Source organism: Staurois parvus, unplaced genomic scaffold (assembly GCF_062004578.1).
Source record: "Staurois parvus isolate SC_StPar_1 unplaced genomic scaffold, SC_StPar_1.0 ptg000186l, whole genome shotgun sequence".
Lineage (NCBI taxonomy): Eukaryota > Metazoa > Chordata > Amphibia > Anura > Ranidae > Staurois > Staurois parvus.
Window position 1 is genome coordinate 6,784,936 of NW_028317982.1, and position 17,547 is coordinate 6,802,482.

The following is a 17,547-nucleotide window of genomic DNA, read 5'->3' on the forward strand; positions in this document are numbered from 1 at the left end:
TCTAACCGCGCAGCGATCGGTGGTGCGCTGTGTCCCTGGGACACAGCAGATCGCCGGTCAACTGAAAGAGCCGAAGACGTTGGCTCGGTCATGTGATCAGCTGTGTCCAATCACAGCTGATCACATGTAAATAAGGAAATGTCGGTTATCGGCTTTTCTCTCCTTACGAGCCGTCACACTGACAGCTTGTGAGGAGAGAAGAGCCAGTAATCTGCATTCCTCAGAGGGGACATCTACACAGATCATCAGGGCCCTGATGATCAGTGTAGCCCCAGCAGTTTCACATGTCAGTGTCCATCAATGCCACCTGCCAGTGCCCATAAGTGTCACATATCAGTGCCTACCAGTGCACATCAATGCTGCCTGTCAGTGCCGCCTAACAGTGCGCCTAGCATTGCCATGTGAGTGCTGCCTTTCAGTGCCCATCACTGCAGCCTCATTAGTGCAGATCAGTGAAAGAGAAGAATCGCTTATTTACAAAATTTTATAACAAAAACTGAACTTTTTTTTTTTTTTTCAAATTTTCATTTTTTGGTTTGTTTAGCAAAAAATAAAAAATCCAGAGGTGATTAAATACCGCCAAAATAAAGCTCTATCTGACTCAAAAAAATTATACAAATTTGATATGAGTACAGTGTTGCATGACAGCGCTGAAAGCTGAAAATTGGCCTGGGCAGGAAGGGGGTATAAGTGCCCTGTAGGCAAGTGGTGTTTTTTTTTTTTTTTTGTTTTTTTTTGTCCATTGCTCAGCAGAAAGGCACTTCAAAAGCGCCGCCCTCCATTTTTATTCTTGCTGTATGCACTGGCAGAAACATTCATGTTCCCACTTTGCCAACAGCTTTGAGCTTTGGTAGGGTCTCTCCGTGAGCCGATGATTGATGTAGAAGCAATGTAGGTTTATTTCTCTTCTTGAAAATCTCTTTTCAGATCCAGTGTGAAATCTCCAATTAGACTTCAGTTGTTTAACACACTCAGTGAGCTAACAGGCCTCTGGGGCCGAGAGGGATTATAAACCTTTTCCTCACCTGCTCTCCACATATCAGCCTTGACATTTTTCACCTACCGGGGGATGTGGGCTTCTGTCGTGAAAGCGAATGGTGTTATATAATTGAGGGCACAATCCAGTCCAGGCAATTTTCATGCAAATATCTTTAATGCAGTATTGCCTGAAGCACTGCTACTGCTTAATGGGCTGCTTCAACACTGCAGGTCAGTACAGATATTTTTTTCTAGGCTGGCTGTCAGGATTCGGTTTCCCCGGATATAAAGGAACAGCTCTGACTTAATGGACTTATTTATGAGCGCACTAGAAAAACAATGGGTGAGATAACAAGCGGTGCCATCATCCCTATCAAAATATATATGGAAAAACCCTCTTTTTGTGGGATTTTAAAGGCACAGACAAAACCGATGACTTCATAAAAAGATGAAAACTTAACCATACTTTTTATATACAAAATGTTAAGAAGACTCAAATACAAAATATGGCGGTAATACAGGACATAACTGTTACAATGGATACATAAGTGAGAGTAAATCATGCATGCACTTTAAAATCCCATAAAGAGCAGTTTTCCATATATTTATGAGAACACATCCATCTCAGCATGGTCCGTATTCTGGCAGTGCTGGGAGAACCGCCTGCCTGTACTCCAATGTCCAGGACCTGTACTGACCTGTCCCCCCTGCACAGCCATTTGTTGGGAAGATTGTTGTTCTGCTGTTTTCTCCACCCCCACCTCTTCATGCCTCTTGTGCAGCTGAAAACAGAGGTTATGTGATCACTTATATAAAAAAAAAAAATAGTGGCTAAATGGCTAGCACTTCCGCCTGGCAGTACTAGGGTCGCTGGTTCGAATCCTAACCCCGGCACCACCTGCCTGGAGTTTGCATTTTCTCCCTGTGACTGCGTGGGTTTACTCCGGGTACTCCAGTTTCCTCCCACACTCCAAAGACATGCTGGTAGGTTAATTGGCTCCTGTCTAAATTGTCTCTAATATGTACATGTATGAATGTAAGTTAGGGACCTTAGATTGTACGCTCCTTGAGGGTTAGGGACTGATGTGAATGTACAATATATGTATGTAAAGTGCTGCGTAAATTGACTGCGCTATATAAGTACCTGTTATAGATATAGATAGATATATATATAGATATATATATATATAGATATAAATAATATTTTTTTTTTTTTTTTTTTTTTTTTTTACATGTATACACAAATGTTTTGCTTTTAACTGAATGGATTGTTTTACAAAGTAAGGATGCACATATCCTTTCAGTTGGCCATACATGAAGCAAATTTTGGTAGGTTCCTGATAAACCACCCCAAATTCATTCTGTGGGTGGCAATGTCCTTTGATTGAAACATTGAAGGAACCAAGAGGGAAATCATTGGCCAAACAAAACAATGCTTGCATCTGACTGAATCATTGTGCTAAGTATTTTGTCAGAATACAATAGCCAGATGGGAGATTCGTCTATCTGTACAATTTAGAATGGATGGAGGAATAGTGTTTTTACAGCTCTACACACATGGAAGAATTTTTAGTTTTTCTAAGAACATCCTAGTTGCCACTTAAAAGAATAAAGACAAAGCATTCTCCTACTGATCAATGATCCAGCGTTGGATTTAAATTATCAGTTTGTTTGCATATTAGTGGTTCTCATAGCCAAAGAGAGGCAAATTTGTTAGTAAGTTTAATTTGAGGTTTAAACCGTTCTGGTCTCTAAAAATGAGAAGTTTTTTTTTCTGAGACTGGAAACCTTTACAAATCTTTGAGAGGATGAAATGCGAACTGTGAATTTCTAATTCTGAAGCACACAGATGCGGGCTGCTAAAGGCTCATGAATCTGAATCTTTCTAATGTGTGAAACATCAAAGCTTCATAAGTGGTACTGTGATGCAGTTTAATTTCTTCATAATCTTTCCTAATCCCTCTGATTCTGCAGAAGAGAACATAAAAATGTTGTGCAATGTTTGGAGGCTGATGTGCTTGTTTAGGTGCTCTTATGAACAGCACTTTTTTTGCCTAAAAAGAATGTCCTTAAAATACTACTAGATCCCAAAAATGTCTGACAGTCTTCGAGTATTTTGTGTTTTCGAAGTAATCTTCACAGTTAGTGCTATTTTATGGAAACTCTTTGCATCACCTTTGCACACATCAGAGAGGGGGATTGTGGCCGCCTTCATTCATTTAGCTGTGTAAATTTGAGCTCTAGGTGGAGAGGCGGAGTGCATGATGTCATAATCTCCAACTCAGCCATTCAGAGGAAACCTTGTAATCGCTGATAAAATAAAAGGCTTCCTGTGAGGGGCTGAGTATCACTCAACCCGACTTGACTTTGTTCCAGAAGTCCCCATACTGCTTCTGGAACAAAGCACTGTATATTGTATGTAGCTAATGCTACGTATGGTTTATACAGTGCTGTCAGTGGACAGAAAGGAAATGGTTTGTATGGGCCAGCTTGGCCTAAACTAGCAATTTAATCTGATGGCAAAGCTGGAATTGGGCTTTACGTAGCCTACCACCCACTGGTACATTTTCTCTTTTTTTTTTTTTTTTTTTTTTTTTTTTTTTTTTTTTTTTTTTTTTTTTTTTAGATTTGGCTATATAAACGTGCTGTGCGCCCCCAATTTCAAGTGCACCTTTAAGCATGTGTCCAGTGACATGTAGGCAGGTATGGGAGTTCCTCCAACCTGTAGATAGTGTTGTGCCATTGTTACAAGTAAAGAAGAGTTTGTTAAAGGAGAAGTATAGCCCAAATTGTGTTTTTTTTTTTTGCTATACTTCTGGGGATCACAGGAGTGCAGTTCATTCTGCACTCCTGTGACATGTTTACAGTTGACAACGGGCTCAATGGTTTGTATGGGCCAGCTTGGCCTAAACTAGCTATTTAATCTGATGGCAAAGCGGGAATTAGGCTTTAAGTAGCCTACTACCCACTGGTATGTTTCTTTTTGAGAACAATCGCCTGTTCTTGTGGGCTGAAGTCCGCTGTTGGCTAATATCACAGAGCAGATCCAGGCTCTGAAAATATCCCAACCACATGATCAGGATCCACCCAGAAGCCTGAACAGGCACCTGGTTCAGCCTCCAGTGATCCACTGAGAACCTGAGCCAGCTGCTCCTGCCCCCTCCACAGCCCAGCGCTCCAGTAAGAGCAGAGCAGAGAGCTGGAGACTGACAGTCACCAGCTCTCTGCTCACAGAACACTGAACTTGACTGATCAGCAGTCTTTGATTGCTCAGTCTTAGAGCAGGCGGGGAACAGATGCAGCAATGGATCGATGCTGCATCCATGTAGGTGAGATTTTTTTTTTTTTTTTTTTTTTTTTTTTTTTTAACTTAACCCATACGTCTCTTTTAAGGGAATTGTCCTCTTATGGGCTCCATTTGCTTTCTCAGGGAGGACAGCTGTCTGGTTGGACGCTGAAATCCCTTGAGATCTCAGGCAGCCATCATGACAAGGGACTTCATAAATAGGGTGACTCAAGTCATTTAGTAACATAAGGTTGACTATTTTAAGTATATTCAGCATTTTTTTTTTTTCTTTATTTGCCCGACAAGATTTTTCATCCTGAGCCAAATATATAAAAAAAAAGTATCATTACCTTTTAAATGCACCCGGAGACCAAGCATTTTGATTGTGTAATTGATCGTGCTGCAGGTAACAATCATGTGACCAGGCAGCAGAGAAGTTTTGACTGGCCGCAAAGGCAATTTGGTGAGTATGCAAGGTGGAGGCACGCATGGCTATAATAGGCATTGTTAGAATTTCATTTCTGCTTGGCTTACAAGCCCTACAGGAAATAGCATTTCAAATATACAAATTATTTCTAAAAATAAGTAGTAAATGAATGGATGTGTTAATGCTACCCAGTGTGCTCCCTTACAGTCACATGCTGGTCATAGGTGTCTGCTGTTTGTAAAAACAAGCTATTTATTTGCGTGTCTCTTCCCATGTGATCTACTCCCAGTTTATCATCTGCAGGAACACTGCCTTTTCTGTAGGCACCTGATAATTTATACATGTTACTCCCATTCTAAATGGAGCAATTGAAAACAAAAATCTGAATTTTCGAACAGCTGACATGCACATGATCTTTTAATGCCTAATAAAAACAAAAACTGTTGGAGCGCTAAAGCTTCTCCTTTTAGGTATAATGTACAAGGAGAGATAATATTTATATTTGGCCACTAAAAGGTAACCAATACTTGTGCCTTCCCTACTTGTAAATTTATTCCTAGTGAGCACCATATTTCACGTTTTTGTTTTTTTTGGGTTTTTTTTTGTTTTTTCTTTTTTCATAAACATGCAGATGTGACCAGACCAAAACTGAATTCCAGAATTCTTGGAATAGTCAAAGTTTTGAGGGTGTCAAGCCCAATGAAGCATTCCCAAAACAAACCTGTGTTTTTAAAAATTAGGGTATAATCCACCCCTCACTTCAAAATACAAATGTATTAGTTTTTAATACAAAGGGACATTTCTGGAATTGATAGAATAACCCGTAACGTTTTTTTGCCAGTCTTGTCAAGTCATGGGGGCCAGTCTTGTGGCAAGTGTACAATATGATGTTTGGTACATGCTTTGTCACATCGCAGTTTCTGTTTTTTTTTTTTTTTTTTTTTTTATTCCCCCCCCCCCCCCCAGCCATTAAAAAAATACATGCGAATGTGTACTTTGTTCAGAAATTGAAGAGGAATCATTAGGGCATGTGCACTTTTAATTTCAGTCTGCCTTAATAAAAATAAAGCCCTAAGGGTAGAAATGCGGTCATTGATTCATTGTTGTAATTTCTACCTCAAAGTTATTTTTAAATTTTTCTCATTTTACTTGCTCCTTTTTCATGATGCTTTGTCCTATGAATTTGTGGGATATCCTGCTGTGTTTTTGGGCAATGCAATCAATGCACTTGCAGATATATAGTCATTTATATGTTAAGCCGCCCATCATTTTTACTGTTCAATGAATAATGTTGAGCTTGGCCCATAGGATTTAATTTGACATTCGATGAAAAGAACAATTGGCAAACTGCAGTATTGTGTTAAGTTGATAATTGAGTATAGAAGTCCTAATGGTTTAGTCTTATTGCAGATTCGAGAAAAACATAGTTTGTAAGCAGTATCCAGTAGTTTAAAAATACGTAAGGCTGATTAAATGAACATTTTGATTACCCATTTGGTGTAAGTTATGCACCCTTCCTCTTTATAGGAGTGTACAATACCATCAAGCAAGCCTTCTCTGTACAGGCTCTTTTTCTGTTATGCTCATTACATTTTGTACCCTGTCATTTTAAAAGTGCAGTCCACCTGAAGGTTAAAGCAATATTAAATCCAAACAGTCATTAAATGTGGTGGCTGCGTCTGTTTTTCCCTACTCCCAATGGCTCTCATTGGGAGTAGAAAAGCTCCTGATGTCAGTGGGAAAAATAATGTACCGTTATTGGTGTTAATGGGAACTATTGTATATCATTGGAAGGAATAGTGCCCCATCATTGGTGTCAGTGGGAGGAATAGTGCCCCGTCGTTGGCGTCAGTGGGAGGAATAGTGCCCCGTCGTTGGTGTCAGTGGGAGGAATAGTGCCCCGTCGTTGGTGTCAGTGGGAGGAATAGTGCCCCGTCGTTGGCGTCAGTGGGAGGAATAGTGCCCCGTCGTTGGCGTCAGTGGGAGGAATTGTGCCCCGTCGTTGGCGTCAGTGGGAGGAATTGTGCCCCGTCGTTGGCGTCAGTGGGAGGAATTGTGCCCCGTCGTTGGCGTCAGTGGGAGGAATTGTGCCCCGTCGTTGGCGTCAGTGGGAGGAATTGTGCCCCGTCGTTGGCGTCAGTGGGAGGAATTGTGCCCCGTCGTTGGCGTCAGTGGGAGGAATTGTGCCCCGTCGTTGGCGTCAGTGGGAGGAATTGTGCCCCGTCGTTGGCGTCAGTGGGAGGAATTGTGCCCCGTCACTGGGAGGAATTTTTCCCTATCATTGATGTCATTGGGATCCATTGTTGTACATCATTGGAAGGAACTGTGCCCCATCGATGGCGTCATTGGGAGGGATAGTGCCCTATCACTGGCGTCATTGGGAGGAATAGTGCCCTATCACTGGCGTCGTTGGGAGTAACTGGGCCCTTCAATGATGTCATTTGGGCAATTATGTCCCATTGCTGGTTTCAGTGCATGAAATAGTGCCCCATGGGCCAGATAAAAGCAAGCAAAGGGCCGCATTTTGGAAACCACTGCTCCTAGATGAAGGACCACAAGGGGCACTTTTGGACATCAACATTGTCAGTCTGGGGGGAAGGGAGTCTTAGATGTGCTAGCAAATTTAAATACACTGGCAAATTGAAACCAAATTCTAGCTTATACTTTATAATCAGTTACAGCAAACAGGTTTTTTTTCTTTTGGGATAAATGTTTTGCATGAATATATAAAAGTTGATCATGGTAAGCACCCCTGTCAGTGGTAATCTCAAACTGATACATCTGGAAGAAAGCTTATAGTTTTGAAAAACTGATTTGGTGGCCAGATCACCTAGTGAAATTAGAAGAAAGCCTGAAAAGAAAAAAAAATGCAGCCATCATATCCAAGCATTAGTAAGCTGCATTATAATGTTTTCTTTGGGGTTTATTTGCTGTAAAGTGTACAAACATTAACAATGTACTTCTCTTATTTCTGCTAGATGTTGGCTGAAATCACATCGGCCCATTCTTCAGTACCGTAACCCCTTCTAGCCCGCCCGCAACGTACTACAGACAGGCAGCAGCTACAGGCAAAGCGACATATGGGTACGTCGCTCTGTCTGTATGAACACCTGCACTCCCCACCTGCAACTGCTGTGTCCGACGGACACAGCGCAATGAATATCCCAGTGATCATGTGATCACAATATCACAATGTAAGCAAAGCTGCTATGAATCAATCTGATTTATAACCGCTCTACTTCTCTTCCAAGTGAGCTGTGATTGGCCCACAGCTATCACATGATACATGGGGCCAATCACAGCACTTTGTACCATGTGACCAGCCCCAGCCAATCACTATCTTGAGCTGTGAAAAGCCGAACTCATTCATGACAGTTGATGAATGAGTTCAGTTCATGACAGCAAGCTTTGCATTGCAGGAGAAATTATCTTTATTCCTCCTGAAAAGCAGAGTGTAAAAAAAAAAAAAAAAATCCCTGATCACCATTCTCCCCCCAATGTAGTACAATGTTACTATGGTAACATTGTAGTAGTCTGATAAAAAAAGTATTTTTTAAAAGTTTAAAAAAAGTTAAGGTTTAAAAAAAAAAAAAAAATTCTCAATATAGGATTTTTTATTTTATTTTTTTGTAACTACTTGCTGACCGCTTACCCACATTTTGCGAGTGAGCAGCGGCTCTGGGCAAAGCGACGTAATCTTGCATCGCTTTTTATTTCTGGGTGTGAATATGCCAGTCGATCCAGGGAGAGAAGAGAGAACACGACAGTGTGTAAAAGTACTACATTTTACACACACACTAGATTAGCACATTTAACCCTTTGATCGCCCCGTCACCCTGCCAGTGCCATCAATACAGTGTCAGTATATAGAATTTATCACTGATCACTATATTCCTGCTACTAGTGACATCAGATAACCAATTAATAAACATGTATTGGGATTTTTTTTTTTTTTACTATAGACATATAGTTAGCCATAAATTTAGGCCAAAATGTATTCTGCTACGAGTTTATTGTATATTTTTTTTATAAGTGAATAATATCGGGGGGTTTTTTTCCTCAAAATTTTCGATCTTTTTTTTTGTTTTATAGCGCAAAAAGTAAAAACTGCAGAGGTGATCAAATACCACCAAAAGAAAGCTCTATTTGTGTGGGGGATAAAAAGGGCATAAATTTCATTTGGGTACAGCATTGCACGACTGTGCAATTACCAGTTGAAATGGCGCAGTGCCAAACCGCAAAACATAGTTTTAAGTGCTGCGAGAGGTTTGTGCAGATTTGTACTTTAAAACACCTTCCCTTTCTTATCAGGCACCAATGCCATCAGTGTTAAAGTTCACCTTTTCTAAAGGAAAATAATCAATGCACAATTTTTTTGAAGTTAAGAAAAAATGTGTTTATATAATTTTTTTTTTTTGAGCCAGTAAGGCATTGCACCCGTGATCTGGAAATACTGGGCTCCTGCAGGCTGTCGGTGTAAGTTGTCTGCTTGTACGGGCAGGCAGTTACACAATGACAGGAAGACTCAATGACCTGCCTAGAGTGCTCACTAGCACCCTGGTAGTTCGAGAACTACAAGCTGTCATCCGCAAAAGCTATCCATACTTGTAGGGAAAATGTGAATAAAAGATGGGCCCATGTGAATTGAGCCCTGCACGGCCGCATCATTTCAAATTGTGACAGCACGTGCGGGAAGAAGATCAAGGGGAGGCCGCAGGAGCGGGAGCATGTTGCATGTTCCACCCTAAAAATGGGTGGAACGTTTAACATGTTCCCACAGGTGACCTTATCCTTTAATGTCGCACTTGGAGGTAGGTTAAGTTATTAGTTTAAGTACTTGAGTCAAGTTTTTATAGGGGGGGTGTTTTAATGGGATTAAGTTTAGGAGTTACAGATGTGTGTGAAAATACTTTAGCATTGGGTTCTTGGTGCAGATAACCAAAAATCAGTTGATCTGAAAAATACATTCCTCATTATACCTGTCATTATAGAAAGATGAGGACTGTCTTTTTCTGACCTTCTGAGTATTCTTGTTGGCCTGGTTGTGTCCTGCTTCACTATATCTGAGTCACTGATCCAGAACAAGTAATCCACCAAAAGACGGTGAGAGGATACTTATTCTGTGTTGGTGACTCCTAAGTATTGAAGCTAAGCATCAAGAAAACCAAGAAACATTTTTTTCAGCAATCTACATTTTTCTGTTTTATGGTAGGTTTCTTTTAAAAGATTGTGACAAGTGCGCCTGGGATCTTAAAGTGAATCTGTGTTTTTGCCCATGCAGGGAAAAGCACAAGGATGAAACTAATGCCTATTTCCCATTTTCTCCCGCCAGCCGCCGCAACCCCCTCAACCTTATACCCGTCGCCCTCCTCCCCGCATCCACCCCTCCTCTCTCGGTTGCACTCCTGAACGCCCGTTCGGTTTGCAACAAGCTCACCGCCATCCATGACCTCTTTGTCTACCACTCCCTCAACCTCCTAGCGGTCACCGAAACCTGGATCCAAGCCACTGACTCCACCTCCCCTGCAGCACTCGCCTATGGAGGCCTCGTCTGGACCCACTCACCCAGACCGAGTGGTCGCAGAGGTGGTGGGGTCAGCATGCTGCTGTCACTGCTGAGCACCTTCCAGGTCCTCCCTAACCCCCCCTCCCTATCCTTCGAGGCCCACTGCATCCGGCTCTTCTCTCCCACCCCTTTGAGGATTGCAGTAATCTATCGGCCTTCTGGACCCGTATCCCTCTTCCTGAATGACTTTGCTGCCTGGCTTCCCCTCTTCCTCTCCTCTGAGCTACCGACCATCGTCCTCGGGGATTTCAACATCCCCATCAATGTCAACAACCCGGCTACTTCCCAACTCCTCCTTCTAACCTCCTCTTTCGCGCTCACAGTGCACACAGTCCTCCACCCACACCGATAGGAACACCCTGGACCTCGTTTTCTCCCACCTCTGTACCCTCCACAACTTCACTAACACCCCCTTCCCTCTCTCTGACCACCACCTCCTCACGTTCTCCATCTCCCCCTCCTCTAACACCCCCCCCCCCCTTCCAAAGCGTCAAACCATCACCAGCCGTAACCTCTGCAACCTGGACCCGGCCCCTCTCCACTCGGCAGCTGACCGTCTGTACGACCGTATCCTTCCACTGCCATGCCCTGACCTGGCCACTACTGTGTACAACGACTCACTGTCAGCTGCCCTAGACTCCCTGGCACCCCTAACCACACATAACATCAGACCCCGACCGCTTCAACCCTGGCAGAATGACCATACAAAATGTCTCAAACGACGCAGTTGTGCGCTGGAGCGATTATGGCGCAAAACCAGATCTCCTCGAGCGTTCTCCCTCTACAAATCTGCCTTCCTCACCTACACCTCCTCCCTCCACGCCGCCAAGCAAGCCTACTTCATAACCCTCATAAATACCCTTTCCTCCTGTCCTCGCCAGCTCTTCTCCACTTTCAACTCCCTGCTCTCTCCCCCCCACCTCCACTCAGTACCTCACTCACCGCCCACGAGATTGCCAATCATTTCCAAAACAAGATTGACGCAATCCGTAAGGACATTGTCAATTCACAATCTACCTCTCCACCAAGCCTCCCTCCCTCCATCACCCCCTCAACTTTCCCCTCTGACCTCGCAACCACACTGCCCCCCACCATACCTAACGTCCCGCCCATAATAACCTCCCCAACACTCCGCTCCTTCAGCCCTGCTACCACTGAGGAGGTCACTAAGGTCTTCACTGAAGCCCGCCTCACCACTTGCCCCCTTGACCCTATCCCCTCATAACTCTGGTCACCCCCCTCCTCCATCATTCGCTCCCTCACCCACATCTTTAATCTCTCCCTCTCTACTGGTGCATTCCCCTCCCCCCTAAAGCACACACACATCACCCCCATACTCCAAAAACCCTCCCTGGACCCCACTGACCTGAACAACCTTAGACCCATCTCCCTGCTACCATTTTCTTCCAAGCTCCTTGAGCGCTTAGTCTACAATCGCCTAAGCGCCCACCTCACTGACAACAACCTCCTTGATCCACTACAGTCTGGCTTCCGTCCCCTACACTCCACCGAAATAGCCCTACTTAAAATCACGAACAACCTGCTAACCGCCAAAGCGAATGGTCACCACCACCACCACCACTCTGTCCTCCTACTCCTCGACCTCTCTGCGGCCTTCGACACAGTCGACCACCCCCCCTCCTTACTAAACTACACTCCCTTGGCATCAGGGACTCTGATCTCTCCTGGTTCTCCTCTTACCTATCCCAACACTCCTTCAGCATTCCCTATAATGCTGCCTCCTCCCCCTCTCTGTTGGAGTCCCCCAAGGCTCTGTCTTCGGACCCCTTCTCTTCTCCATTTACACCTCTTCCCTTGGCAAACTCCCACGGCTTCAACTATCACCTCTATGCCGATGAAACACAAATTTACCTCTCCACCCCTCACCTCACCCCCTCACTGTCCGCCAACATCACCCACCTCCTAAACGACATATCAGACTGGATGTCGCTCCATTTCCTCAAGTTAAACCTTTCCAAAACAGAGCTCCTGGTTTTCCCCCCAGCCCACGCCCCCCCATCCTCTCCATCACGACTAACAACGCCACCATCAATCCCACCCCACACGCCAAAGTCCTGGGTGTTACCCTGGACTCAAACCTTTCCTTCCAACCTCATGTCCAATCACAATCAAATTCATGCAGGCTCCACCTCCGCAACATCTCCAAGATACGTATGTTCCTCACCCCAGACACCACTAAACAACTCATACACTCCCTTATTATCACACGCCTGGACTACTGCAACTCCCTTAGTGGCCTACCCAAACACATGCTATCCCCGCTCCAGACTATCCTGAGCTCAGCGGTTAGACTCATCCACCTCACCAATCGCTCCACTACTGCCACCCTCCTCTGCCAATCCGTTCACTGGCTCCTGATTGCCCAACGCATCAAATTCAAATTACTAACTGACGTACAAAGCCATTCATAACTCTGCCCCAAACTACCTCACTGACCTGATACCCACCCTACCCGTGCCCTTCGCTCCTCACAAGACCTCCTACTCTCTAGCTCCCTGGTCTCCTCCTCCCACGACCGACTGCAGGACTTCTCCAGGACTTCCCCCCCATCCTCTGAAACTCCCTACTCCAATCCATCAGACTGTCACCTACCCTCCTCACCTTTAGACGCACCCTGAAAACCCTTCTCTTCAGGGAAGCCTACCCTACCCTCACCTAACAGCCGTTCTCCTCCTACCACTCCATCCCCCACAGCCACTTCCTCCTGTACCTCTACCCCCTCCCTCCTAGATTGTAAGCTCGAAAGAGCAGGGCCCTCAAACCCCTTGTGTATTGTTACTGTATTGTCTCATGTACTGTCCCCCCACTCTAATGTACAGCGCTGAGCAAACCCTTTGGCGCTATATAAACACTGTATAATATTTCCCTAGCAGCATGCTCTATTTACTTTCTCTACCTGCCACTCCATTCAACTTTTCGGCGCTAGGAATGAAGCCCTTGGCAAGCTCAGTGTTGCTCTAGTTATGCCCTAGCTTATGCTAGGTTGATTCTACTTCCTCTGTATCTGGAAGTGCCAGGTATTTCTTTGTACTCCTTGCAGGTGAGCCTATTGGGTTGTCCTGCATGGGCAACACAAAGATTTTGGCACTGGATCTGCTGCAAGAGCTGCTCTGTGAGACTGCAACAAAATAAACAATATCCGTTTTGGGTGGACTTGCCTTTTTAAAATAAAATCAGAATTGAGTGTCTTTACAAATTATTTAAACTGCGAGAGTGGTGTTTTTTTTAGCAAGCAGTCGGCAATATTAAAATGTATGCACTCATGCTGCAACTCATCCTCTGCATATCTGGTGGGGTGTTTTGCCACCCACAATGTCAGTTTTAGAGCTGATAGTCTATTAGGATAAAGGATTCTATGAAACGTTGATAATTTTGTCCTTTGTTTACATGCAGCAAGGAGTTATGGGAGAAGACGAGGTAATCAACTTATCTATTTATTACTAAAGTTGAATTAACAATTGTTCTACCTGATCAATTCCACTTTGTCCCCTCCCTTTCCTTCAATCCGTTCAATCAACAGTTCCCTAGACACCACTTCTATAAATCGTATGCTTGTATTAACATACAGATTGGTTACTAATAGAATGTTTTATCAACTCTGATCCTTGCACATTTGATTATACTTGATCTTGTTTCATGTTAAATGGCTTACCTGTGTGATTCTCCATTATGTTGAATATGTATAGATATAAATTCAGTTTTTGTGTATTTACATATGTGCCATGATTATAGCAGTGATATGAGATACTACAGAAATGGGCTCTTGTATTATGCTGCTTCCTTTAAAATCACAAATACACGTATTGCTTCCAACAGGGTGTTACTAAAATCCACAATGACCTGGCACAGAATGTGTTCCATGTATTTACATCGCATTAACCCTACTCACAGCTCTTATGCATGGAGCAATCCCAGTAGAGATCATAGTCTAATCTTCTTGAAAGGAACCTGTCGGGTTAGATATATGGAAGCTGCCATTGCTGACTTAACTCTTCCCCCCCCCCCCCCCCAAAGTACATATCCAGGGCTGTCATCCCTGACTATTTACCACTCGGTAAGTCCTTGGCCTTGAACATGCTTTAGCAATATTGTGCTTGAGCATGCGTAGTCCTATCCAAACCAGCAATTGCAGCTACCACATTTCTTTCTTGATGAATTGGTTTTATCTAGTTCTAAGAAAACCCCAGGAACTTAGTTTGTTCAGTAAAGTAATGGGGATGTTAACTTTGTAACCCATCCAGTCCATCACCACCAAATCTCAGAAAGCAGTGTAGTGTATGTAAACTATATTTTCCCCTTAGTTTCCCATCCTATAGATATGTCCAACTTAAGAGGAAAGCTTTTACGACAGGGGGAAATCCTATCTTGGTTATTCCATGTTCTTGCACTAATTGATCAAAATTCTGCCAGTTCAGCAGGGACCAGAAAATTTTTGATCCATCTATGGCTGTTTTCGTTCGAAATATGTCAATCTAATGATTGACTCCTCTCTAACTGAACTACTTTTACATTTTCATTCGTTTTCATCAGTGTCTTCAGCATTGGTCAGTGAGTTCTGACAGCAGAACAGTCCCTGCAGTCAGAATACAATAGCACAGCAGGGAGAATTCATCTGTCCACCTCACTTGTGTAGATGGGGCAATCCATTCTTTTTTTTTTTTTTTTTTTTTTTTTTTGTTTTTTTTTTTTTTTTTTTTTAGCAGCTGACTGATTGCAAAAACTGACCCATGTATGGCCAGTTCTAGTTGTCATAAAAGTGCTTGAAAGATTTCCTTCTGTTCTCTTTTTGGTAGAAGCTCACAATATTAAGTTTTCCCTTACTTTTCAGTCTTGGAAAAATAAAGAGAGCAGGTAAATCTCTCCATTGGGAACACAGACAGCAATTAAAACATGACAGAATTGATAACCCCTCATCACCGAATCAAAAACTTTGGATATACTTCAGGATTTATTGCACAGTGCTCTTACAGATCAAGCTAGGTCTAATGGCTACATACTTTAACCTCCCTAGCGGTCTGATTATGTCCATATTTCTGTGCTCAAAGCGGTACATTTTTTTTGCATGGAAATATGTAGTTTTTTTTATTGTAGGCCTGTAATTTTTAGGAATAACTCACTGAAATCTGTCCGAACAAGAGTCTCTAGTAAACATCCCGGGTATGTTAAAATTTGAAACACGAAATCATAAATTATAATTTAATAAATAATCATAAATATAATACATTTATTTCAATAATATAATCAAAAACACTGAAATTTGAAATATAGCGCCAAGTTCGCACATCACTGAGCAAAGTTGCAAAATTGTTTTCAGTGTCTGATGACGAATTTTTCCCACGAATCGTCACTCAATTCTGCAAATAGTTCTAATTTACTATCGCTGTTTTCTAGCTGGTCTAAAACCGCTTTTGACGTAAAGGGATGCTTTTTGGACGTTTCTCAGTTTCCAGGCAGAAAGAACCTTAAAAATGCAGGCAGGGCACAGGACAAAGCACTCGGGACAAAATTGTATGTGAAATGGTTTGATACAGTAATGTATCACTGTTATTTTAGTGTATTGAGTGAATGTCACAATATGTCATTTTCAAATTTCCCGCCGTTCTGTCCCCTGTACGTCCCGATGTCGCAGGGGATGGAACCCAGAAGACAGATGCCAGCATCCGCTGGAGGACATTGCCGGGGACACTGCAGGGGGGACATCGCGGGAGCGCAGGACAAGGTAAGTGACCAAGGGATCCCGGAGCAGCGCCGCATGGTATTCCCGAGTGTAGCTTGGGGTTACCGCTTGTAGTACTGAAACTTTACCCCGAGCTACACTCGGGAATACCGCCAGGGAGGTTAAAGATCATTCAGTGCAACTAAACTGACTGAATTAAATAAAAATTTGCAAACCAAATGCCCTCCATTTGATTAAATTTTAGGCTCCATTCACATGGGTGTTTAGCCACGATGAAAATCCCAACAGAATCTGATTCCTGTGGGTGGGATGGACAGCTGTGTGCACATAGCAGTGGCCACCAAGCCCGTACACTGCAGTGATGGGCTATTGACAACTGCAGCTATTCGTGACTGCAGAGTCAGGGATTATCATTTTGTGTGTTTTTCAGCTGCGATCACCAGATAATCACTAGCAGTGTGATCAGTCAAGAATAGCTGTGGCTGAAAACAAAGTCATTGTATAGGCTCAGCGGCCAATGCTACCTAGCCACGCTGCGAATCCCAGCAACAAGAAGCTACTGATTCCTGCGACTGGGATGACAGTGATGTGCTGTGTATGGACTTTGTGGCTGCTGCTGTCAGCACACAGCTGTCAATCCCAGCTTCAGTAATCAGGAGATTCATGTTACTGGGATTTGCAGCATGGCTCAACACCTGTGCAAACAAATATCATACTTTTGATATTTCAGCCCCTCAAGTGTAGGACAGGACTGTGTGTGTTGTCGAGTACGATATTTTTAGCAATCATAAATCACTTGTTTGCAATTGCGTCTACCTAAATTGATCACAGAATTGCTATATACAGGTGAAACACGAAAAATTAGAATATCGTGCAAAAGTTCATTTAATTCAGTAATACAACTTAAAAGGGGAAGCTAATATATGAGAGAGACTCATTACATGCAAAGCAAGATAGTTCAAGCCGTGATTTGTCATAATTGTGATGATTATGGCTTACAGCTCATGAAAACCCCAAATCCACAACCTCAGAAAATTTAGAATATTGTGAAAAGGTGCAATATTCTCGGCTCAGTGTCCCACTCTAATCAGCTAATTAAGCCATAACACCTGCAAATAGTTCCTGAGCCTTTAAATGGTCTCTCAGTCTGGTTCAGTGGGAATCACAATCATGGGAAAGACTGCTGACCTGACAGTTGTGCAGAAAACCATCATTGACACCCTCCATAAGGAGGGAAAGCCTCAAAAGGTAATTGCAAAAGAAGTTGGATGTTCCCAAAATGCTGTATCAAAGCACATTAATAGAAAGTTATGTGGAAGGGAAAAGTGTGGAAGAAAAAGGTGCACAAGCAGCAGGGATGACCGCAGCCTGGAGAGGATTGTCAGGAAAAGGCCATTCAAAAGTGTTGGAGACTTTCACAAGCAGTGGACTGAGGCTGGAGTCAGTGCATCAAGAGCCATCACACACAGACGGATCCTAGACATGAGCTTCAAATGTCGTATTCCTCTTGTCAAGCCGCTCCTGAACAAGAAACAACGTCAGAAGCGTCTTACATGGGCTAAAGAAAACCAGACCTGGTCTGTTGCTCAGTG

The 17,547-nt window shown here is 43.3% G+C and overlaps 1 protein-coding gene across 8 annotated transcripts in view; it reads left to right on the top strand.

The window, feature by feature from the left end:
* CPEB2 (cytoplasmic polyadenylation element binding protein 2) overlaps positions 1–17,547 on the top strand; it is a 142,958-nt gene that overhangs the window by 99,155 nt on the left and 26,256 nt on the right. For 4 of the 8 annotated variants that reach the window (XM_089677420.1, XM_089677421.1, XM_089677424.1 and 1 more), the window contains one exon: positions 13,672–13,695. The exons of the other annotated variants lie outside the window; for them this stretch is intronic. In XM_089677420.1, coding sequence (XP_089533546.1) covers positions 13,672–13,695 — 24 coding nt within the window. The remainder of the gene's footprint in view (positions 1–13,671; positions 13,696–17,547) is intronic. 8 annotated transcript variants of the gene reach the window in all.